The following is a 26,520-nucleotide window of genomic DNA, read 5'->3' as shown; positions in this document are numbered from 1 at the left end:
ACAATCTCTTCTCCGAATTGAAATTGTCAATAATTGTTCTAGTGGTGTTAATGTTGAAAGCTGTTCTGTGAAAGCGTTGGTTGGTTGGTTATCTTGCTTGGGACATGTGGCACAGAATGTTTTATGACTTCCTGTTGCCTTTCTGAGGAATTCGGCTCGTGTTTCAACCACAGTCCTGATCGACTCTTTAATTTGTCTGATTCGGGTCAGATCCGCTACAATTATTATTATTATTTTTATTTTTTTTTAACCAATAAGATACTGAAATCACACACACACACACACACACACACACAAAAATCTGGACAGGATTCGATTTCTGGAAACTTTCATCATGAAAATTACATTTAAAATGTGTACAGTATTATTCAGACATGATTCGTTTTCAAAACCAGGAGTTTCCAAACAGGTGGCTGGAAAAGGGGTGCTAGAACAGAAATTTGATTTTAGAATTTAAATTTAAGAAAATATTTAATGATCAGTTTTCTCAGAGCACCCCTTAAATTTGTACTGTAATATGTTTAATCAAAGTTGTGAAAACACAATTGGATTGAATTCAGACTGAACTAAAACCATAAAATATGCCTGTGAACCACAAATTTACCCTCCCCCTCCTCTTGTCCAATTCAACTTTTTTGAGATATAAAAACCAAATTAGACATTTTATAAATAAGTCTAGTGCATGTAAAAACAACTTTTATCAGTTTGCCCTTCCAGGAAAAAAGCATCTGTGCTGTATTACAAGCCAGACAATCACAAATCAACAAGATGGTAGTTGTAAATGAGGTAATTACGACACATAAGCCTTGTTTGGTAATTAAACTAACCTAGTAACAAGGGGTCCATAAAAGAGAACTGTAATTTGTGGGTTTAGCAGGAAGTAAATTGAGCAGGGCTTTGCTACTGTAACTACCCCAGGCTCCCTAGTGAGCAATTGCCCTTGTGGTAAACAGGAAAAAACGGTGTGGATTAGCACACACTCATTTCAAGCATGTTAAGCATTTGATGCTATCTGAGAGGTGTTTTCCCTGTTTACTTCAATGACCTTTTTAAAAGAGACGTAAACAGGGAGATGATACGGTTGGAAAGTCACATCCAATGAGAAAAGACTCTATACTGTATGTTAATAATATCCACATGCATAGATATACTCAAATTTAGGTCAAAATCCCTGCACAGAAATAAGCTTTTCAATTGATTTTCTTGCATCATCAGGATGAAGAAACACAGGATCTCTCGATTATACTGACAGACTGGGGAAATTGGCAGGGGAAAGCAATCCAAGCCTTTCTAATATACAATCTGACTGCAAGCCAAGTTCAGTGCCAGTTTTAAAGAACAAGCTGGTGTTGCACAACATTTCCAAAGCACTTCATTCAGCGCACTGACATTCTCTGTCTGGATATCTTTCCAGACATTCTCTGTTAGAGAATGTTTGGAAAGATATCCAGTCCCACCATCCCTACTCTTACTATTTCTGCAATAGTATGTAATCTATGCACAATAACCACATTTTCACAAATTAAAACACCAGGTGATCTACTACATCTGCTGAAATGTGCAGGGTTCAGCAGAGACCACTGGATAGAATACTGCATCCCATAATGCAATGTGCTTGACTTTGACCATCAGTTTTGATCTCACAGCTCTACCAAGGGTTAAGAATTTTTCACTCAAATGGATTAAAATGTTGCCCTTTTTAAACAATAAACAAAAACAAAAAAACCTTTTTATCACCTTTGTCTAAAAGATTTTTCTTGTTTTAAACATAAACTAATTTTTTTGATTGATTGATTGATTGATTGATTTGATCGAATAAATTGAATAAATTGAATGAATAAATTGAACAAAGGGACATTATACTTAATTTTTTTGCAGCACAAAATAATCCTGCTGGCTAAGTATAAATGCCATGAATAGGGTTTGAAATATTGAGATATCTAACCTGAATAAAAATATTTAGTTAATGTTATTTGTGCTGTGTTTTATAAACAGGTACACTGTAAAAATGCTGCTGCAATTAACAAGTGGATTAAACTTTTAATTTGATATTATATCAAGCACAAAAACATACTTTTTAAAATTTAAACAACACATTATTAATAATTCTAATGTTGAATTTCAAGTTGTGATAACTAATCGCAGCAAATTTCCAGACCTATATATATATATATATATATATAGGTCTGGAAAGCATTCATTACATTTATTGAATACTACAACAATCTTCAGTGCAGTGATTATGATTTCATTTTCACAATTTATTTATTTTTTTTTTTATAATATTATAAAAATTGCTTTACCAGAAACATTCAGCTGGGCAGTTTAAATGTTGTAAACAAATAGTCCTTCATGACTGGTTGAAATAACATCCAGACTGTATTCATTAAACATTTTATCCTTGCTCTTGCTGAAGCAAATTCTCTTGATGTCTTCTGTTCGCTTCCATGAAGTTTCTTCCTTCAACAGAGTACTACAGACTGTCTCAGTCACTGCCAGAAATACTTCAGAAAATGAAGTAACAATTCCCTTTTACGGGATTAAAGTGTATTATTTACTATATAGTCTCCTGACTCACTGTCTAGACACAGTATGGATGCAATAAGTTATTAATATGTTGCCACAGTTGATCTTACTGTATATATATGTTGAGTTTTAAACCAGATCTCAGCATTTCCTGAGGGTGCACTCTCGTTATTCTTCTGATTCTTTAATGTATGCCTTATGTCACAGCAGGGAAACATTGACTGAAGGCTGGGTCAGAGTTCTGGATGAGTTCCAGCCCTTGAGACAGAAGGAGGAGGAAAGCCAAGGAGTGGTACAGCCGCAGAGGGCAATACAGACAACACAGCAACTCATTTATATATAAAATATTAAATATGAAGGATTTTACATATATACAGAGTGGCATGTATATATTAATAGTCACAAGTTTGGAATAATTAAGCAAAAAATAAAAATCTATCATCCAACCAAGTATTTATTCGAACAAAAACACAGTAAAAACAGCAATATTTAGAAAAAATATATATATAAATACATATATATATATATATATATATATATATATATATATATATATATATATATATATATATATATATATACAATTTAGAAGAACGATTTCTATTTGAATATATTGTAAAATAACTAATGATTTTAAATTAACTTATTTTAAATTGCATTATGGTTTTCACAAAAATTTTAAGCTACAAAAACAGTTTTTAGCACTGATAATAATAGGAATCTTTATTAAAAACTGAGCATCAAATCAGCATATTAGAATGATTTTTGAAGGATCATGTGACACTGAAGACTGGAGTAATGGCTGCTGAAAATTCTGCTTTGCATCACAGGAATGAATATATTTTTGTGCGTGCGTGATCAGACTTTCTTTATTGCTTTAACTTTCATACAGTACGTCAACTGGGATGTCTACTTAAACCACATAACTGTTTCACAAAGTTGCTAAAAAAAAAATCCATGATGAATATGCACGCAGCTGCACAACAAGGGGTTTATCTTTATTTACGGTGTTTGACAAAGGCCAATATATTTCAGAAGCATTGTGAAAAAAATGTGATAATCACAGACTTTCCTATATCAGGATGGTGTAAAATTTCTTATAGGGATAGTTCACCCAAAACTGAAAATTTGATGTTTATCTGCTTACCCCCAGGGCATCCCAGATGTAGGTGACTTTGTTTCTTCAATAGAACAAAAAACAAGATTTTTAACTCAAACCGTTTGAGTCTGCCAGTCTTATAATGGAAGTGGATGGGAATCACGGCTAGAACATACAATGAAACAAGCAAAAAACACACAAACAAAACCAAATTAAACCCTGCGGCTTGTGATGATACATTATGTGTAAAGACACAAAACGATCGGTCTGTGCAAGAAACTGAACAGTATTTATACCGTTTTTTGCTTAGGAGAGATCTAACAGTTCGGACATTGCGTGAATCAGAGGTAAAAATGATATAAATAATCTTTTTGTGTCTTTATACATCAGTGTATCATCACAAGCCAGAGGGTTTAATTTGGTTTTGTTTGTGTATGTTTTTTGTTGTTGTTTCATTGAATGTTTTAGCCGCGATTCCAATCCACTTACATTGTAAGACTGATAGACTGCAACAGTTTGAGATAAAAATCTTGGTTTGTGTTATACTGAAGAAATGCCCTGGGGGTGAGCTGATAAACATCAAATTTTCATTTTTTGTGTGAACTCTTTCTTTAAGAAGGGATCACTACAACTTCAGACATGTTTGATTTGGCCATGATTTGACCATGGGATCCACTTAATATTGCATTTATTTTGCTTCTGACTGTCAGGTGAGCTTGTTTCATAATGCAGGGCATTTGCTCAAGATCAACGGAGGGGAGCTCACACTGGGCAGACGCCTCGGGTGTCTGCAGGTCACTGAAACATGAATTACTTCCCAGACTGCCAAGGAACCTCTATAAATAAAGACAAGAGAGGGAACTCTCTATCTCCTCTCCATTATCCAACCCTGCTGTGAGTGTGTGTCTCTCGTCAGGGTACCATACAGAGCTGTGTGTGTGTGTGCACGAGCGAGCATGCGTGAGTATGTGTGTGTGTGTCCAGCCCCTCTGCTTTAATTAACAAAGTCTCAATGAGACCTACACATCCTACACATTTCTGTGTCATTTTAGGTTGTCTGTTGAATGACAGAAAATGGTTTTCTGTCATGCCTCCCTCAACATTATACTGTTAAATTATAGCCTCCCAATCCCATCTGAACTTTGTAGCTGAAACTTGATATATCTTTATTACCCATAAAGATATACCAACCCAGACCAGACTGAACTGTTCTTGAGGTGTCAATTGTCTGTGGTGGGTGTAATTTTAAATTACAAGCGGGAAATGTGATGATTCTTCGGCCAATTGGTTTTATCAATATTCTTTGTGCTGAAGTAGCATGCAGTCTGTCACTTGTGGAAGATTGAGGAACTTCACAATGAAAGTTGCTGCTCAAGAAATCTATAGCCAGAAGATATTTTAATCCAGACATACCATATTACCCATATTGTCATGTAACATACCCCGCACCAGTTGCAATGCTACACTGCCATTCACAAACCCTCCCTATACCCTCCCTATGGGATAGTAAAGTGTGCAAATGATGCACAATTTAGAATCTTACCAGAAGTAGTAGTTTAAGTTAAGTTAAGTTAAGCAAGATATATATATCAGAACAGATCTTGGGCAGCATAAAATATCTCTTCACTTATGAATGCAAGAAAGAAAAATTAGAACAAAGACAGTCTTTTTGCATTCGGTATTTCAGTCACACTGCATGACCTTTTAAAACTAACCACTGAAGGCTGAGTGTGAACAAGAAAAAGGGAAATCACTGCACATGAAATAAATACATTCCTTATACATCCTGTTTGATGATGCCAGTGGTGCAGAAATCACACACTGCAGCTTTAAGACACAGGTACAGCATGCTCTGGAGAAATTAGAAGAACAGAAATTCAAACAACTTTCAACCCCTAGTTCCTTCACACCAACAGTTCAGTGAACATCAGCTGACACTATTTCAGAGAGGTCTAGGCTGTGATCTTTACACAGAGCCCTGGGGAAGCTGAGCCGCACACATTTCTCTGTACACTGAATGGCTTTTTTAGAACAAAGCAATGCACTCTGGGCCAGTGTACCCTTGACTCTGAAATGCATTGGGATGGCCTTATGGCAAAGGCAGGTTTTCTCATAAATCTTGCATTTACATCCCTTATGATATAGCAATGATATACAATGATAATATACAGACCCTATCAATTTTTAGAAATTTAAAACTGCATCATTTACTCACCAGTAGGATCCTCTGCGGTGAATGGGTGCCGTCAGAATGAGAGTTCAAATAGCTGATAAAAACATCACATTAATCCACAGGTAAATTTACCATTAATATATTTGTAATGCTTCTGGCCAAAATAGCAGTCCATTATCCTTAAAAACACTTCCTCCAGTGAAAATGTCCAACCCCTGTTGTCTTCACACATCAAAATCCACCGACATACTTGTTTAGAACTGCTTTGGACAATTTCCACTTCATTGGACTCTCATTCTGATGGCACCCATTCATTACAGAGCATCCCTTGATGAGCAAGTGATGTAATGCAAAATTTTTCCACATTTGTTCCAATGATGAAACAACCCCATCTACATTTTGGATGGCCTGATGTTCAGCAATTTTAAATTTTTGGGTGAAGTATTCCTTTAAACAGAAAATGCTTCCCCCACTGTGAAGGAGAGAAATCAGCAAATTAAACTACCAGATTCCTACAGAGTTTTTATGTGGCTCAGTAAACTGCAAGTAAATCCAACCTCCAGCCATAATAACAGGATTCCCGGATACACATAAATACATACTGAACAAATGAAGAATATATTAACTGTATATGTTCCAAATACTGAAATGACTTTTATGTGGTTGCCTGTGGTTTTATTGCTTGAATGCATTAGTATGCTAATCAAACCTCCATTTGCTCAAACTGCAGTGTATTTTGTGGTTGAAGGCATAATTCTTGCAACAGAGATCAATTATGCTGCTTCTTTACAAACATTTCACTCCCTTTATTGCACTGCCTACAACCATTACACAGTGAGGCGGCCACTTTGAATGGCTATTGATAACCTGTTTTCCTGTTCCTGCCGCAAAATTGTTCTCATCACAGCTGAGTGGAGCAACTGCCCACGAGTCCATGAATTCTGCTGTCCCATCTCTCTGCATCCTTAAGTTTAGTCTTATGTTTGTTATTACCTGAAAATCCTCCTCCACATTTATTAATCTTCTTGCCAAAGTCTATAGAACTAAATGATCATTTAAAAAATAAGATATTTCTCAGCATAGATCTTGGGCATCATTAGAAGTTGAATCTTCAAGAAAAGTGTCAAGAAGATGTAAATTAAAATATCTAGTCACTAATGAATGCAAAAAAAGTGCTCAAACGCTGTTAACGCTAATCAACACAGAGTATACCTCGATTCTCAACCCCCACACAGTATGTCACTCTTCTGGAAAAATTCAAATAGTTAAAGCCATTAATTTAGTGCAAGTAGATTTAATTATATTTATGTGTAGGTTAATAAGCATGCTGTAAGTGTTGTCTGCATTGTAACATTTATTTAATTTTGTCCTTCTTCTGTTTTTTTTTTTTTTCTGGAGAACTTCCACCAGAGGACTGAACACCAGTTAACTATGTCGACTCCCAACATATCTGGACTTAAGTGAAGCGATAACATCTTTAAAATGGTTACCAATTGCTCTTCTCTCCTTGCTGCTGTTGGCACTGAATGTGTTAGTGTGACAAGTCAGTTTAGAGAGAGAAAGAACTAGTTTTATAGAATGAATATTTATATCAGTGGCCAAATGCTGTGGCATACAAATGCATTTCACAAAAAAAAAAAATACTGACCTATAAAATATTACAGTTCTGTGTTGCCGTGCTTCAGTGAGGAAGGTCTAACACTTTAAAGATGCAGCAGCTACAGTCGTCTTCCTATTCCCCAGTCGCATGCATATTGCATTCATGGTGACCTTGATTTAAGTTTACTTGGCATCTTCGTTTTTTCAAGAACCGGTAAAATAGCTTGAGAGGGTCATTCATCATTTTTTCGTACAGTATGTATGTGTTGCTGTGCCAAAGCGTTAATACTGAGCATAGTTACAGCATACAGTGGAAACAAACCAGGCAAACACACCTGCAAAGAGATACTGATAATAGTTATGACGTGCAAACAAACCGAGGCTCTATATCAGCTGTTTGCAGTGACGTTATAAAATGACAGAGGTATAGTCTGATGGACAAAACCAGTGTCACTGTTTAATATGTTAATATTTGTGTTACCTGTTATGAATTGATACGAAAGTGCAGTGCAAATGAAATTTTAGCGTAACAATTTACATTACATAATTTGATTACTGTATAATACTAATGAACATACAAGCAGGACTGGGGCAAGTTGTCACACTTTTTTATGCCAGTGAATATTTTATATATATATATATATATATATATATATATATATATATATAGATAGATATATATAGATATATATATATATAAAAGATTTAACATTTTCACTATTGATACCTAAGAAAAAGATACAGTACAGTTCACGGAATAGACAATGACCAATATTAGGGTGCGTTGTTGCATTAATTAAATTAAACAAAAAATATTGTCCTTTCAATAAAAATAAAACTTTAAAACTACCTTCAAAAACATGATGATATTAAACTTTGAGTTTTTAGGACTTTCAGTTACACAAAAATTATATCAATTTAAGACTAGATGTTCCACCATACAAAACTACTTCTAGAGAAAATATATATTTTTTGGATGTTTGGATTCAAAACCTGCTAGTTATTAGGATACAGACTGTGTGACAACTAGCCATGTTCTAATCTTCTTTCGATTACAGTTTCTGTATGTGTGCACTATAAGTTTTACCATCTTTAGAAGTACTATTTGAACTTTCAGACTTCAGGAGAGGCAATTTCAAGAGACTGTTTATTCGCCTAACCAGTTCTCAGGAATGAAATACTCCAAAACCAACACAATTCAAAAGCGACAAAGAGAGAGACGACAGACATTCGCGCAACCCATTCACAGCGCTCGCCCCCGGGGGAAACGCGTTCATGTGGCAGATCGCTGCGCGGCGCCACTGTCCATGGTACTAGGTCACACACGCGCTGCTTTTAGCTTTATTGCTGTTTAATATTCAGCCCATGCACACAGTCCCCGCTACAAGACGGTTGATACATCAGCAGTTTGACTCGTGTAGACTGTGCTTCTTCCTACAGATGCCTCATAGAGGTAATAGCGTTGGTGGATGACAACGCTATTTTGATTCATTATGGTGTGGAGCAAATAAGTCATTTTTCTCAAGGCGACTGGTGTGTCCAGTTTATGTTACTTAAGGCATATTGGTCGGCTACATGACTAGTCTGATACTATTTTAAATGCAATCTGTTGCATTTATTATAGTTTTTTATTTAGTCCATCACACCATAATGATTATCCAAAGATGCTGACAGTGCAAAAGTAGAGACCGGGACTGTAACATTTTATTTAAATGTCTGTAACTGTCGATTTATTTATTTATGTATTTATTTGTGCTGTGTGTCTAAATTGTTGATAAAATATTTCCCTATTTTATATGTCTGCTATAAATTTAAGCAGTTTAGAAACCTAGTACTTACTCCTAAACTCTTTAAATCAATGACAAATACAAAGTTTGCTGTCAGTTACAATATTGATTGTAACGTTAATTTAAAACATAAATTTATTTCGGGCCGCCTTCCCGTGGGCTCACCACCTACAGGAGGGACCGTAAGGGGCCGGTGCATAGACAATCGGGCGGCAGTCGAAGGCGGGGGCCTCGTCAGCCCGATCCCTGGAGATGGAAACTAGCTCTAGGGACGTGGAACGTCACCTCACTGGCGGGGAAGGAGCCCGAGATTGTGCGTGAGGTTGAGAGGTTCCGACTAGCGATAGTCGGGCTCACCTCTACGCACAGCTTGGGCTCTGGAACCACACTCCTCGAGAGAGGATGGACTCTTCACCACTCTGGAGTTGCCCATGGTGAGAGGCGGCGGGCTGGTGTGGGTTTGCTTATAGCCCCCCAGCTCAGCTGCCATGTGTTAGAGTTTGCCCCGGTGAATGAGAGGGTCGCTTCCCTGCGCCTTCGGGTCGGGGATAGGTCTCTCACTGTTGTTTGTGCCTACGGGCCGAACGGCAGTGCAGAGTACCCGGCCTTCTTGGAGTCTCTGGGAGGGGTGCTGGAAAGTGCTCCGACTGGGGACTCCGTCGTTTTACTGGGGGACTTCAACGCCCACATGGGCAACGACAGTGACACCTGGAGGGGCGTGACTGATCTGAACCCGAGCGGTGTTCAGTTATTGGACTTCTGTGCTAGTTACAGCTTGTCCATAACGAACACCATGTTCAAGCATAAGGGTGTCCATCAGTACACGTGGCACCAGGACACCCTAGGCCGTAGGTCGATGATTGACTTTGTGGTCGTTTCATCCGACCTCTGGCCGTATGTCTTGGACACTCGGGTGAAGAGAGGGGCGGAGCTGTCAACCGATCACCACCTGGTGGTGAGTTGGATCCGATGGCGGGGGAGGAAGCTGGACAGACTCGGCAGACCCAAACGTACTGTGAGGGTCTGCTGGGAACGTTTGGCCTAGTCTCCTGTCAGAGAGATCTTCAACTCCCACCTCCGGCAGAGCTTCGACCGGAACCCGAGGGAGGCTGGAGATATTGAGTCCGAGTGGACCATGTTCTCCACCTCCATTGTCGAAGCGCCCGCTCGGAGCTGTGGCCGTAAGGTTTCCGGTGCCTGTCGAGGCGGCAATCCCCGAACCCGGTGGTGGACACCGGAAGTAAGGGATGCCGTCAAGCTGAAGAAGGAGTCCTATCGGGCCTGGTTGGCTTGTGGGACTCCTGAGGCAGCTGACAGGTAGCGGCAGGCCAAGCAGACTACAGCCCGGGTGGTTGTGGAGGCAAAAACTCGGGCCTGGGAGGAGTTCGGTGAGGCCATGGAGAAGGACTATCGGTCAGCCTCGAAGAGATTCTGGCAAACCGTCCGGCGCCTCAGGAGAGGGAAGCAGTGCCCTACCAACGCTGTTTACAGTAGAGGTGGGGAGCTGTTGACCTCAACTGGGGATGTCGTTGGACGGTGGAAGGAATACTTTGAGGATCTCCTCAATCCCGCTGTCACGTCTTCCATTGAGGAAGCAGAGGCTGAGGGCTCAGATGTGGACTCGTCCATCACCCAAGCTGAAGTCACCGAGGTAGTCAAGAAACTCCTCGGTGGCAAGGCACCGGGGGTGGATGAGATCCGCCCTGAGTACCTCAAGTCTCTGGATGTTGTGGGGCTGTCTTGGCTGACACGCCTCTGCAGCATCGCGTGGCAGTCGGGGACGGTGCCTCTGGGATGGCAGACCGGGGTGGTGGTCCCTCTTTTTAAGAAGGGGGACCGGAGGGTGTGTTCCAACTACAGGGGGATCACACTTCTCAGCCTCCCTGGGAAAGTCTATGCCAGGGTACTGGAGAGGAGAATCCGGCCGATAGTAGAACCTCGGATTCAGGAGGAACAGTGTGGTTTTCGGCCAGGCCGTGGAACACTGGACCAGCTCTATACCCTCTACAGGGTGCTGGAGGGTTCATGGGAGTTTGCCCAGCCAGTCCACATGTGCTTTGTGGATTTGGAGAAGGCATTCGACTGTGTCCCTCGCGGTGGCCTGTGGAGGGTGCTCCGGGAGTATGGGGTCCGGGGCCCTTTGCTAAGGGCTATCCGGTCCCTGTACGACCGGAGCACGAGCTTGGTTCGTATTGCCAGCAGTAAGTCAGACTTGTTCCCGGTGCGTGTTGGACTCCGGCAGGGCTGCCCTTTGTCGCCGGTTCTGTTCATGATTTTTATGGACAGAATTTCTAGGCGCAGCCAGGGGCCGGAGGGGGTCAGGTTTGGTGACAACACGATTTTGTCTCAGCTCTTTGCGGATGATGTTGTCGTGTTGGCCTCATCAAGCCAGGACCTTCAGCATGCACTGGGACGGTTTGCAGCCGAGTGTGAAGCGGCTGGGATGAGAATCAGCACCTCCAAATCCGAGGCCATGGTCCTCACTCGGAAAAGGGTGGCTTGCCCACTTCAGGTTCGTGGAGAGTTCCTGCCTCAAGTGGAGGAGTTTAAGTATCTTGGGGTCTTGTTCACGAGTGAGGGAAGGATGAAACGGGAGATTGACAGACGGATCGGTGCAGCTTCTGCAGTAATGCGGTCGATGTACCGGTCTGTCGTGGTGAAGAAAGAGCTGAGCCGCAAGGCGAAGCTCTCGATTTACCGGTCAATCTACGTTCCTACTCTCACCTATGGTCATGAGCTTTGGGTCATGACTGAAAGGACAAGATCCCGGATACAGGCGGCCGAAATGAGCTTTCTCCGCAGGGTGGCTGGGCGATCGCTTAGAGATAGGGTGAGAAGCTCAGTCACCCGGGAGGAGCTCAGAGTAGAGCCGCTGCTCCTCCACATCGAGAGGGGTCAGCTGAGGTGGCTCGGGCATCTGTTCCGGATGCCTCCTGGACGCCTTCCTGGGAAGGTGTTCCGGGCACGTCCCACTGGGAGGAGACCCCGGGGAAGACCTAGAACACGCTGGAGAGACTATGTCTCCCGGCTGGCCTGAGAACGCCTCGGTGTCCCCCCAGAAGAGCTGGAGGAAGTGTCTAGGGAGAGGGAAGTCTGGGGTTCTCTGCTTAGACTGCTGCCCCCGCGACCCGGCCCCGGATAAGCGGAAGAAGATGGATGGATGGATGGAATTTATTTTAGTATTACAATTTTTAAACATTAAGAGACATTGTATATGTTTGCATTCTATTATGCTATAAACATTTTAAAATGCAAACATATACAATGTCTCTTTTTGTGCAATCTTTGTAGGACCAGTAGAAATAATTAGTCTTTATTAGAAAGTGTTAGGCCTACAACCTCATCATACTTCTAGTCTTTTAACATTCCCTTAAAGCTGGTTTTGGTCCTATAAAACATACATTTTTACAGATTTTCAAAGCTTCTATTGTCACTTCATAAGGGTCATGTATGGCATAAATTTCATCCTGTGTAGTTCATTTCCAAAATGGTTAAAATGTTACAAACCGTTACAACTCACACCATGTTACAGCATTCCAGTGTCTCCATATATTTACAGTAGGCTACAGCATTCATTAGATGAGCCAACATACACTATATATCACAACTGTAAAGAAATAACATAGGAAGAGTGCTGACATGAGCCTGACTTTTCCAAAAACAGTATATTTTAATATGAAAACCTTGATAGCAGAAACAAAGGCATATAGTTTGGGTTACTGATAGAAAGCGTCCAGTCAGCAGAAATTTTCCATCTCATTACCACAGATTATTTCTATAGGCTAGGCTATTACGAGAGCTGCATGCTTTATTTAATGCAACAAATCAAGTACAACATCTCTAGTTCCCACGTTTATTGATTGACTGAAGGTAAGTGAATGCAGGAGGATTTGCACTGTCCTCATAAGCGCAAATTTCCCGCTTTCATTCATTCACTTTTAAATTCATACTGATATAAACCTGTTCTTAAAATGTATTTTGCCACCATCTAGTTACAATTAAACTCTTTTTCATATCCACATGTGCGTTGAAGCAGAGACAAGTAGCTCTTGCTTCATTCATTTTCTATGCAGCAAAATCCCGAGGTGCCTCGCGAACATCTTTTGTGAAAAGTTGTAACATACAGTACCTCAAACAAGGGTCCGATCTTATTCTTCTCCAGGTATGACTGAATTCTTGACTGCTGTATAGACGCCATGAGAATGTGTTGCGTTAAACAGCAAAGCGTTTAGATATCGTTAAATATCGCCAAGCATCTTCAAACGCGCGGGTTTGCGGACGGATCTCTAGCGGGCAGTGAGCGGACATCTAGCACTGAGAGCTCGGCTGCTGCTCCAGCACATGCTGAAAGTACCAGGGTTTGCGTCCTCCTTCGGTTTGGTCACTATCTGATGGGACTATCCCTCCTCCGGTCTCGGCAGAGTATCTGGCGACGGCCTCTTCTCAAAGCCAATCAAAAACATTACACCTTACATGAATATTTATTCATTGGCTGTTCAAGTCTGAGAGACCCGCCCTCTTCGTGTACACACAGTTAAGTGTCATTATTAAATTCACATACACGTACTTTTTGTGAAACTTGCATTATAAACAATTCTTTTGAAGTCTTTATTGCCTAATCTAGTATATATACGAAAATCAGCCACATGTATAATGTATTAGGCTATAATGATAAGGCTACCAATCCTAATTTCAAAAGTATAATTCTTTAAAATTCATAAGCATCACATTTCATTCTGATATGCATTCTACTTTAAAAAAAAAGATGTAACAATTAGTAAGTGGCCCATTATTTATGGAAACTATGATTTCTCTCGAGAATGACTTAAGTAAATAAAAAATATTATTATATTAAATTATTAATTAAAATAAAGTTATTAAAAGATAGTTTACAAAATACTATACGTAATAATCATACATAATATTATTATTATATATAGGGGCCATTCACACTAAACATGTAATTGTGAGACGCAGGGAAGTAGAAAGAAAGAATATTGTTTTAAAAAATGTTTTTGTTTTTTTTTTGTTTTTTTTTTTACACATTTTGTGTGAAATAATCAGAGACAATTTATAAAAAAGGACTAAATCTAAAAAAAACTATTTTAAACAAATAGTTCCAGAGTTGGCTTACATACAATACAATATATATATTCTGCATTGGCTCTTTGATGCACTAACACAAGATGCTTTGATATATAAGATAAAGTCTATAATAATAATAATTATAATTCTATTCAATCATTTATATTTAAAACTTTATTTATTTATTTTATTTTTTTTTACAATTTAAACAAGATAATTTTCAGGACATGAAGTCCATTGGTGTTACTAAAGATTGGTGTCACTAAGTTATTACAAAACTTAGAAACAATTTACAAAAATTGCAAGTGACAATGAGCCTGGGAAAATTATGACAAGCAAACAATGTTTGTCAAAGACTGTTGCCTACATACAGAGGCCATTAGTGAGATTCTTGAAGACTTTAACTGGTCTGATACCAGCTACACATTTGATGGATGACAGCACAGCACCGCACATAAAGCAGCTAGGAGTTTGTGTGCACTCAACACATGCATACTGTCAAACACAGACTAAATACATTCACTGGAGAGATCTGTAGATCTGACAGATTTGCAACTCAAAGTTAAATCAAAAGTCTTTTGCATAAATATTTAGTCACACAGCTCCATCAGAACTGAAGGCTTTTTATCTAAAGAATATGATTGTGTTTGCTCCTAAACTTAACTTTTTTTATTTGGAATTAATTACAATTTGACATTACAATTTATTGTAATAATTGGAAAATCAACCAGGTTTTCAGGTAAAAGAAAATAAATGTATTTGAAAAATCTCTAAATGGGTTAGTTTTATGACAAATTAAATAACTATCTTTTTCAAAGAAAACTTTTTTATAGTAATATTTTCACATGAATTAATGTTAACTTCTTGCTGCTTTTATCAAGAGCATATTAATTCAAACAGATGTACAGTATAAAATATCTTAATTTCTCAAAATGGAACTTGTGAAGTTAATAAAAAATTCCTGTTTAGAGTGGGTTCTCAAAATTGCATAGTAATGATTCACTTATTGTTATTTTAAGCAACATTAAAATAACATATAATAACAACTCCTGAGTACTTAATATTTTAAATGTGGAGACAAAATGACTAATATACCTATGTAAGTGTGACAAATATATAAATCTACTTTCCAGTACTGTATGTCACTCCAAATTCACTGAGACTGCAGTACTGAGACTGCAACTTGTAGCTTAATGCACTATGGTGTTAAAAAACTTTAGAAACCTAATAATGTGAAAACCAATCCTATACATGTTAAAGATTTTTATGAAAATAAATGAATAATAAAAAATAAAAAAATGCACATACAGTTGCAGTAAGTCTTTTAGATGCTTACAGGAACTATAAACAAAAGTTAACCCTAAACATACAAAGACTAAAGGAACGTTGTTGTTTTTTTTTTTTTACATAAAGCACAAAGTTATTTGAAACAGACATTATGACTGACACTCTATTGATGTGAATGAATTGACAGCAGCTGGGAGATCAGACATCTTGTTTGTTTGATCTTCGGTCTAGAATGATAGCAAAGTATGAAATAAAAAAAAGAATGGTGCCTTTAAAAACCTATGACAAAATCAAATAGATATTACACCGTGAATCCTTTGAGTTGAAGTGACAGATCTGCCTCTGAGCAGAAGTGAGGATGAATGTCCATGGGACTCTTGATGTGGACAATGTATGTGTCTGTAGCAATTGTCTGGAGCTGAACTAGAGCTGGTCCAGATCAGTTGAAGATGTGGGTTCAGGGGTCGCCGTCAGGAGGTGGAGGCTGGCACAGTTTGTACAATCTGTTAATGAAATAAAAAAAACAATTAAAATATATATATATATATATATATATATATATATATATATATACTTGTAAAATATTTAAGTAAACACTATTTTATAGTACCATTAAAAGGTTTTGGGTTGGTAAGATTTTAAAGATTTTTAAGATATTTTGTTTTTATTTGTTTTTGAAGTCTCTTATGCTTAGAAAGGATTAATTTATTTGATCAAAACACTGTAAAAACAACATTACTACGAGATAATATTATTGGAATTTAAAATAATGGTTTCCTATTTAAATACTGTCATGCACCACTACAGTGAAAAAGCGTGGAGCAAGGAACGTGGAGACTAGGAGTTGAATTCAAACACAGAGACTTTAAAGGTCCCGTTCTTCATGATCCCATGTTTTAAACTTTAGTTAGTGTGTAATGTTGTTGTTAGAGTATAAATAATATCTGTAAAATTCTAAAGCTCAAAGTTCAATGCCAAGCGAGACATTTTATTTAACAGAAGATGGAGCAGTTCCCTCTTTGTCTGGAGAAGGCGTTGTTTATGGATCACAACCGGTAAGTGTATTTTATTATTTAAGTTGGTGCGTTTAACAGTTTCTGTAACTTATTACACAAAGGGCAACTTATAAATAAGTCTGCACATTAAATAGCTTTATTGTAATAGCACAACTATTAATTCCAAACACTTAGAGGTTTACAGCAAACCTCTCATTAGAATGTTTGAGGCCTGTCAATATAGTGCTGTAATAATTCTGGCGGGCTAAAAAATATTCTGAAATGTGTCTTTGAACAGTGGCATTTAAGTCTAAAATTATTTCATGCACATTTTATGAAAGGTAAGTGAAAACCATAGTGTGTATGTGAGGGGACTGAAATAGTGTGTGTGTGTGTGTGTGTGTGTGTGTGTGTGTGTGTGTGTGTGTGTGTGTGTGTGTGTGTGTGTGTGTGTGCATGTGTAGTGATTCAGGAAATTTGTGTGTGGGCCTCTCTGGTTACCTTGGAACTGTTGATGGGGTGCGGTCTCTCACTCCCAGATTCTTGGCCGAGTTCTGCACTCTTGCTCCCTAAAAAGAGCCATAATTATAAATGACTTTCAGGCCTGTAAGAACACTTATTCTTTTAATAAGCATAAACCTATTCTGTGTCCATTCGGTCAAAGGTGAGAAGTGGCGTCATTCAAGCTATGTTTTTGTATTGCTATGGCAATATTATGAACTATACGGTCTAAAAAATACAAATAAAAATCCACCTAAAATGTCTAAATATTTTAGTTGAATTAATTACGATATACAAAATAATTTACCTAAAATTAATTAACCTGAGATTAATTTATCTTTGATGAGGCTTGAAAATGTTTTGCATTTACGTGGTATTTTAGGCTTGAATTGCTCTGATGGTAGAAAAACTGTTCATAATTTAATTTACAAACTGGTCAGGAAGCTTGATTAATTGCATAAATTTTTCCAATATGCTATATAATAAGTTAACATAATTAACACATTTTATCATCAGCCTGAGTTTTCATACAAATAAAAACTTTCATCATGGCTGATGGATAATATGCTATTTGAATATATAATAAAATATTTAGCAAAATATATTATTATGCAATTTGTAAATATATATATATATATATATATATATATATATATATATATATATATATATATATATATATATATATATTACATAAGTAATGTATGTATATTTGACACATAAACACACACACACACACACACACACACATATATTCTATAATATTTTATGTTGTCAAATATAAATATACGCCCAAGCCCATACATGTACTGAAATGAAATCATCCAATTTCTTTTAATGTATGTCTATTTCTGAACTAATTAAAAAGATTAAAAAGACTTTTTAAAAATAAATATAGACTGTTTTTTCTTCTATTTTTAAATGATTAATATAATCATTTCCTATTCTGAACAGATCATCAGTTTTTCCTCTTCAGTTGCCCAAGTCAGCCTGCTCTGCTATCCTTCATAGATGCTGTGGCTCATATTTCATAGAAAAAGAGCAGCAGTAGAGTCCTGCCAGCCAGCTGAACCTGTGACTTACAAGCCGCATCCGTCGTCACAGTTCACAAACACTGCCTTGTCAAATGTGTTAGATGGACTTGTTTGTAATCGTAAATTAGAATATAACAACACAAATGAAAGTGAAAAGTGAAGTGACATTCAGCCAAGTATGGTGACCCATACTCAGAATTTGTGCTCTGCATTTAACCCATCCGAAATGCACACACACAGAGCAGTGAACACACACACACACTGTGAGCACACACCCGGAGCAGTGGGCAGCCATTTATGCTGCGGCGCCCGGGGAGCAGTTGGGGGTTCGATGCCTTGCTCAAGGGCACCTAAGTCGTGGTATTGAAGGTGGAGAGAGAACTGTACATGCACTCCCCCCACCCACAATTCCTGCCGGCCCGGGACTCGAACTCACAACCTTTCGATTGGGAGTCCGACTCTCTAACCATTAGGCCACTACTCCCCAAATACTCATAGAACATCCAGAGTCATATGCTGTGAGTAAGATGTGGCCAAATAAATGAACATCCAATTCAAAATGAATCACAGGACTATTTAACAGAGCGTTTTCACTCCGGAATCCTATCATGTCAAAATGAAAAATGGGCACCTGTGCCTTGACTTAGGAACGAAAACATGTATCTTGCACATTTTACAAACATTAGCCTAGCTGTTTCCGCAAATAGCTCTGCAGGTTGGTTTGACATGAGGCCTCTCGGCAGGTGCATCTGGAGCAGGATGGATCAGCAGCGGGGGACGTTACTGCCGCATAAATACAGCTGTGATAGAGAGTGCAGCACTTCAGCGTACAGGTACACTGCCTCACCAACAACTGCTAACCGTTGAGGGCCCAGACATGGGCGACACCATGGTCAGTCACTTATCATGGCATGATAACATCAGCAATTATATCACCAGAGTCAGCCACTTCGCCTACTGCTTTCCTGGGACCTTAAAAGATACAGCTGGACGTTGAGAAGAAGACCTGAGATATGAGAGGGCAATAACACAAAGAGAAGTTGTCTACAGACACTGAGAAGATTATCCAACCTTCTTGATAACCTTGTTTTAACAATCACTTCCCTAAAAATATGGTTAACTCATTTTAGCAATTCAGCAATTTAGTGTTTATACACAGAAACTGCATAATGGAGCTATTCGTCAGTGTCCCTTTCTGTTCCTTAGTGAGTACCAGGCATTATGATGGATGGGTTTATTTTAAGTCTTGCTGGGAGGTACAAATTATGGTGAATAATAATAAATAGTCAGCCAGGAGGAGCTCTGATGACATTCATTTATATTTATATTCATAAAGTCATTTTGGAGCATGGACGGCGCAGGTAAGGTGTCATCACCCAAAGGCAGTCCAGAACATCACATATTATATGCTATACATATTACATGAATTCAGCAGTTTTAAAATCAGAGGTGATATGCAAATATAAATTATAAAAGATGTGGTTATCCATATAATTAAATATAAAAGTACTCATGAAGTTGTTTTACTACTGGCCTGATCTATGAAGGACCTGTTCCCTAATGTAGTGGTTTGACACAGTCTTGCTTCACATTTAACATCAGACATCAGAATCATTGTAAAATTTAAAATCAAACATTAAAAATATTAATACCACAAAATGCATAAATTGAAACAAAATTATTAAAATTATAGTTATTACTCATTCATTTTTTGAAAATTATTTATAATACTATGTGTGTGCTCGCATAAATCAATCATTTAAATATATCTATCATATCTATTATTAATTACATTAATTTCATTTTAATTAAATGTAATTTTATTTATTTAAAATTACTTTACATAAAAATACTTATTATTATCGTATTATTATTATTAAATAATGATTATAATTGACAGCAAATGCATTAATAACAGCAGAATTGGAATGCGTGGAAAAATAAATCATGTATGTCATGATACATGTTTTGAGATAATGTATATGCAAATCAATGATTTATATATGTGCAAACATTTATTTTTAATAACGAATTTATTTAATTTAATTATGACTTTTGATTTAATATTACTTTAAATAAATAACATTTAATTTAGATATTTATATTACTTCTTTTATTATTAAATAATGATTCAAACTTACAGTAAATGTATAAATGACACATTGGCTGACACATGAGATGAGAAACACTGCCCTAATGTACTCTTTTGAAAGTTATCTGAGTTACTGTCAAGGGCTCTAGTCTTTACCTCTCATGACTCAGGGCCACCATGAAGTTTCATTTCTTCAGAACTGACAGAGCAGCTGTCCTAGTCCCCCTATTATACAAGTCTTCAGAGCTTAATGATATCAAAAGAGCAGACCCTGTCAGTTTCATCCATAACTTCATGAAGTATGCTTCAAGGCTATGGTAAAAATGGGTAGGTAATCTTCCACTTTCTAAATGAAAGGTAACGGTGGCTTCATTTAATGAGCGCCTATCCTCATTCCACTCTAGCTAGCCGGAGGGAGGAAGAGCTTATGCTAATAGCCTTGTAGAGAAGCTGAAATGAAAGAAAGAAAACCAATATAGTTAAGCTTGTTACAGTTCCCAAAATAATTAATCAGGCCTTTGATAAAAAGAAATCTTCTTCGAAATGAACACAGTGGCCTAATGTTTAGATTTTTTTTTTTTTGCAACTGTAATTCCCAATAAATTAACAGGGGCAGTAAAATTCAGAAAACATTAAAAAGCAGTAGCAGATATTAGCCCATCTTTTTCTCTGCTGGAAATGGCACATCGAAACAAAACCATATAAATGAATTTCCCAGTAGAAGTTTTAAATGAGAAAACAAGGGTTTGTAAAATAAAAATATAAAAAATGGCCCGTTCTACAGAGAGCTAGCATAACAATGAGTAGGCAATTAGTAATAGGGTTTTTTAATCTTCTATCAACATTTTAGTAAAACTAACAGATTTCAGCTTCTTTGCTTTTGTTATATGACAATCACATTTAAAGTGACTTGAGTGTTTATTATTATTATTATTATGCAAAAAGTAAAATAAATATTATTCAATGTTGTGTATTTAGGATACATAAGATACTATGAAATTAGCATTTGCAAGACAATAAAATCTGACATCAGATGTGCTAAAACACTAGTCACATTTAAATCTAGACTCAAAACTCATCTGTTTAGCTGTGCATTTGTTGAATGAGCACTGTGCGATGTCCGAACTGATTGCACTGTATTTTACGTATTCACTGTATTTTATGTAAAATAATTTTCTATTTCTAACTGTTTTAAATAAGTCAATTTTAAATAATTTCCAAAGTTTTAAAATTGCTTGTTTTATTTTTGTTCTTCATGATTATTTTACTTTCTTTTATGTAAAGCACTTTGAATTACCTTTGTGAACAAAATTTGCTATATAAATAAATGTCTAAGGTTACGTATGTAACCCTGGTTCCCCGAAGGAATGAGACGCTGCGTCGAGAACGAATGGGGAACGCGTCCAGCGTTCAGAAGGACTTCAGAAGGAGTTAGTCTTGACCCCCAGGAGAGGGGAGATCAGAGGACTCGAGGCTTAGGTAAGCTTCCTGATCACCACTTAGCATAAGCTTCTTCTGGCCGGAGGCCTCAGCATCAGCGCACCATGGGGGAAACATGTAACCAGAGGGTTTCTGCACACTGACTGGCCACCGTGAAGGGCGCTGTAGGCCACCATGGCCGCCACGTAGACCTTCAGGGTGGAGTGGGTCAACCCTGCGGAGAGCCTGCAGGAACTCCAGCGCTGTACCAACCGGGCAGTTGACTGGGTCGAGCTGGCGGTCTCCACACCAAGAAGTGAAAAGCTTCCACTTCAAGGCATACAGTTTCCTCATTGAGGGAGCTCTGGATTGGAGAACGGTCTTACAACCTCGGTTGAGAGACCGGAAGCTAAGAGTTGTGCCTCCTCAAAGACCACACCTACAGCCTCTAAGCTCCATGGGTGCACCCTCTGCCTGTGAGAGGAGATCTCTCCTGACAGGAACCTCCCATGGAGTGCAGTCAAAAAGAGAAATCAGGCCCAGGAACCATACCCCGCCCGGCCAGAAAGGGGCTACTAACAGCAGCCGGACTCCGTCCCGGCACACTCTCTCCAGAACCCCCAGGAGCAGAGCAATCGGGGGAAAAATGTACAGATGAAGGCTCGGCCACGTCTGTACCATGGTGTCCAGCCCCAGTGGAGCTGGATGAGTCAGAGGAAGCCAGAGAGGACAGTGCAATGTCTCTCAAGTCGCAAACAGATCCACCCGAGTCTGGCTAACCTCTCCAACTCTGCTTCATCACCTCGGTGTGAAGCCGCCATTGCCCGGGCCTCAGACCGCGGGCAGGGTGGCCACTCATGACCGCACCCCAGCCAGTGAGGTACGTGTCCATCGCTAGCATCACGTGGCGACAAGGACCTCCCAGCACCGTTTCCCTCAGGGAGAACCCCTTGGTCTTGAGCCACCACTGTAGGGGTCTCATGTACAGCAGGCCAATAGTATTCACGTTGGACTCAGCTGCCATCAGACCCAGCAACTATATATTTTATTTTATGCTACTCAGTCACACAAACAACATCAATCTCCTCAGAGAAAGATGAATGCTGCAGCAAGCTCTGCCTCCGAGGACGAAGAAATCGCAGCGCGGGTTTCCAAGCCTCGAGAACGTGCTCTAGATCTAGTGAACATGGGCGGAGATAGGACGAGCCGTCTCCAACCCGATCGCCAGATCATGTGCGATTCCTACGGTCGCCGCCGTGCCTCAGCAACAGTGCAACCACAACTGCAAGATTGCATGCACGGACACACTCCTCGGAGCGTGCCCGGCGAGAGAGCATGCAGCAGCAGCAGAGCTGTCTCAGAGTTGGAAGAAACCGCAGCGCTGGTTTCCAAGCCTCGAGAACGAGCTCTAGATCTAGTGAACACGGGTGGAGATAGGAAGAGCCGTCTCCAACCCGTTCGCCAGACCATGTGCGATTCCCGCTATCGCGGTCGCCGCCGTACCTCAGCACCAGCGCGCCCGCAACTGCAAGATCGCATGCACGGACACACTCCTCGGAGCGTGTATTAGGCATAATATGCTTGTGTAACTGGTGCATGTGCAACTGGCGAGCTCATCGACGCCTTTCCACATCAATCTCCTCAGAGAAAGACAGCCAGCGCATCGCGCCCTCTCTTCGGGGAGAAAGTACCGCAAATGCAGGCTTCCGAACCCCCGAGAGTGGGCGCCGGATCTGGTGGCTAAGAAAGAAGATAGGAACTTGCCTGTCTTACATTCCTTCCAGCAGATCTGAAAGAGAATCCCGCGAGCACAACCACCACTCCGCCTCGGCGAAAGCGGGGCGGGCACCGTGAGAAACGGCAGTGAAAGCTCTCTCCTCAAAGAGAACCTTCTGAGAGTGAAGCAAAGGCTCGCATCACAGCCGTCAACTCCCTCCAGAGCTGACACTGCGCGCTTCACTCTCAATAAGACAACACACGAGTTGCGTCTGTCCCTACCCTTTTTTTTTCCTTTGGCAAGGAAAACACATCCTGAACGCTGCCTGCTCTCGCCCAAAACTTCTCTTGATTGAAACTTTGACAATGGAGTTTATCAGTGGACAAACGACACTAAATAAGACTCACAAACAGATAGCGGCTGACACACACACAGAGCGCTTGCTGAAGACACAAGGCTGATTACCGGCTTTGCCGCTCATGCTTTTATGATTCTTGGTTTCTGACATCACCCGCCTATGACGTCTCGCCCTTCCATTGGACTGATTATACACGTTATTCAGAGACGTCACGCTGGACACGTTCCCCATTCGTTCTCGACGCAGCTCGAGTTCCTGAAGAGGAACTTGCCTTGCCTTTTATTCCAAAAATGTCACTTCCGTCAAAAAATGTTATCACATTTCAGACAATTATAATGTGATGTATATGTATGCTATCATTAATAAGTTTAGGCTCTGTATTTATTTTTTTAATAAAATTTATTTATGATGACATATCAATTCCGAATGAAAACCTCAATTTCAAATAAATGTCATTCTTTTGAACTTTTAGTTTTCAAAGAATGTTACTTGAGCACAAAATCTGCATAAATGATTTCTGAAGACTGCAGTAATGATGCTGAATATTACACTTGAAAACATTTATTTTAAATTATATTAATGTCTTATAATAATATATAATAACAACATTTTACTATACTACTATTTTCGATCAAATTAATGCAGTCTTACAGCATTTAACTTCTTTCAAAAACAATAAAATAAACTTAATGACCCCAAACTTTTGAATGGTTCCGTACATACACTGTTGGACATTGTTAATGGAAAAAAGTGGAAAATGTGTTTGGAGTTTAACTTGGCTAAAGGTCTACAGGGCCAAAAGTGCTACCCAAGAACAGAGCATACCTGCTTCCTCATGACGTCAGTGGCCTGCATGATGCATAGTGGGGGCAGGCCGTGATTGCGGGCCAGAAGAATGGCCTGTTCCAGCGTGACACTCAGAGTACAACTGCAAGACAAACAATGACGTACAGGTCAGCATTTAGCACCATACACTCCACATTATAATGTACAATCAGAACTGTTTATCAAATATTAAAAAGTATTCAGATGCTGATAGCAGCGATAGCAAAAATTAGGGTGGTAATTACACTAAAGGAGAAAAAAGCTATTTTTATCAGAGATCACTTTCCACAAGCCATGTTCTAACTGAATTAATTATGCAGAGATGTTTTTAATTAATATATATCTTCTTGCATCTCGGGGAGTGAAGTCACGTATGCGACAAGTCACGTTTTCAGCATGCATGAGGTTCACGTCACGTGTTGGTATCACGCAGCGACACAAACGTAAACAATGGAGGGTGGCGAGAGATGCGCATTTTCTAGATGGAAATACAGTCACTATTTTGAGTTTGTGTCAGCTAAAGATGACAACATTAAGGTCCGTTGTACACTCTGTGCTGGCGGCGACAAAGTGCTATCTAGCTACAGAAACACTACGTCGAATTTGAAAAAACATTTGGAGTCGCAGCACTGCACCGTCAAACTTATAGAGCAAGTCACACCAGGTGATGCGAAGCAGAGCGCAGGAGGTCCCCGACCACCCAAACAACAAAAGCTGGACTTCGGTGCAAAACCCGTAAGTAGGGGAGAGTTGAAGAAGTTAGTCGGGCAGTTTGTTGTGGAGGAAATGCTGCCATTAAATACGGTTGACTCGCCCTCGTTTCGTGCCATAATAAACAAGATCCCTACTACTGTCAATGCCGCGCTGTTCAATGTTGATGAAACATGTTAAAAAGATGTCAAGAAATTTGATAGTCTTTTTCTTTATTTTATATTAAAAACAACTATTTATGTTAAGTGAAGTCAAGAAAGACTATTTTATTTTTTATTAAAACAAGTATTTATGTTAAGTCAAGAAAGACTGCCTTTATTTTTTGTAAAAACATGCATTTTTTCAGGAAATAGTTTTTAAGTTCAACTTTAATTGTCAGGAGATAGATTGTTGATGTTACTGTTAAAAATACACTTCCAATAAAGTGAGTGTTGGCAAAACCGGTAGTCATTTTTATGTTGTCGGCAGCTGCTGAATGTAACTAATAAAGTAACTTAGTTACTTTTAAAATCAAGTAATCTGTAATGTAACTAAGTTACTTTTTAAATAAAGTAATCTGTAAAGTAACTAAGTTACTTTTTCAAAGTAACTGTGGCAACACTGCAACTAAATACCCATGTTTAAAACAAAATTATGGTTAATTTTATTTAGCTTAGCGCATTAACTTTGGCAATGCTAAAATACTAAAATTATAATGAAACTAAAACTGAAATAAATTTTTTTATAAACTGACACAAAATAGAAAACACTACATAACTTATAACATATTTTTTAAATATTCTTATGAACTTTCTTTCAGACTGGAGATAATTTTTTGAGTTCTGAAAGTTAAGAGTGTTTTCAACAGTGCACTGAACTTATTTATTTCCAAAGATTATGAAAAATCTGATTTTTCATTTCCCAGAAGAGCTTTATGAGGTACCACTAAACAAAGTCAATGAGCAGCGTCTGGGTCAATATGACCTAATCCAAATGACAAACCTAAATGATGACTTATTTAGAGACATAGCAAACTGATTTTAGATTACCAAGAACATAAACGAAGATCTGATAAACAATGAAGCAATCATGAAAAAAATCAATATCTGACACTGCTAATGTTTTTATACCTGTGGGGAGGCTATTTAAAACTGGTGAGCTGTAACACAGAATCTGTCAGAAAGATATTTGGTTATTTAATAGTTTGTCCACTGTCGAACTGTCTTTATCCATGATGCATTAGCCTGACATTTCCATCTTATTTTTGGTGATATATACGTGTTCACAGGCAGAGCTATCAGATGTATTATATGGCTCTTACCTGTGAATTCAA

At 38.8% G+C, this 26,520-nt stretch overlaps 2 protein-coding genes across 2 annotated transcripts in view; both read right to left on the bottom strand.

Annotated features, from left to right (window-relative positions):
- LOC132124212 (uncharacterized protein C8orf34 homolog) overlaps positions 1–13,561 on the bottom strand; it is a 106,671-nt gene extending 93,110 nt beyond the window's left edge. Inside the window, exon 1 of the mRNA XM_059535123.1 lies at positions 13,314–13,561. Within this exon, the coding sequence (XP_059391106.1) occupies positions 13,314–13,382 (69 nt within the window). The 5' untranslated portion in view covers positions 13,383–13,561. The remainder of the gene's footprint in view (positions 1–13,313) is intronic.
- A 1,958-nt stretch (positions 13,562–15,519) lies between these two features.
- The window catches only part of LOC132123818 (phosphatidylinositol 3,4,5-trisphosphate-dependent Rac exchanger 2 protein-like), a 141,764-nt gene continuing 130,763 nt past the window's right edge, over positions 15,520–26,520 (bottom strand). The window contains exons 38-40 of the mRNA XM_059534496.1: positions 24,498–24,600; positions 17,053–17,120; positions 15,520–16,059 (exon numbers count right to left, since the gene is read on the bottom strand). Coding sequence (XP_059390479.1) covers positions 16,014–16,059; positions 17,053–17,120; positions 24,498–24,600 — 217 coding nt within the window. The 3' untranslated portion in view covers positions 15,520–16,013. The remainder of the gene's footprint in view (positions 16,060–17,052; positions 17,121–24,497; positions 24,601–26,520) is intronic.

This window comes from Carassius carassius, chromosome 42, assembly GCF_963082965.1.
Source record: "Carassius carassius chromosome 42, fCarCar2.1, whole genome shotgun sequence".
Taxonomy (NCBI): domain Eukaryota; kingdom Metazoa; phylum Chordata; class Actinopteri; order Cypriniformes; family Cyprinidae; genus Carassius; species Carassius carassius.
Note: the sequence above shows the minus strand (reverse complement) of the source record. Positions and strands in the feature narration are given on the sequence as shown.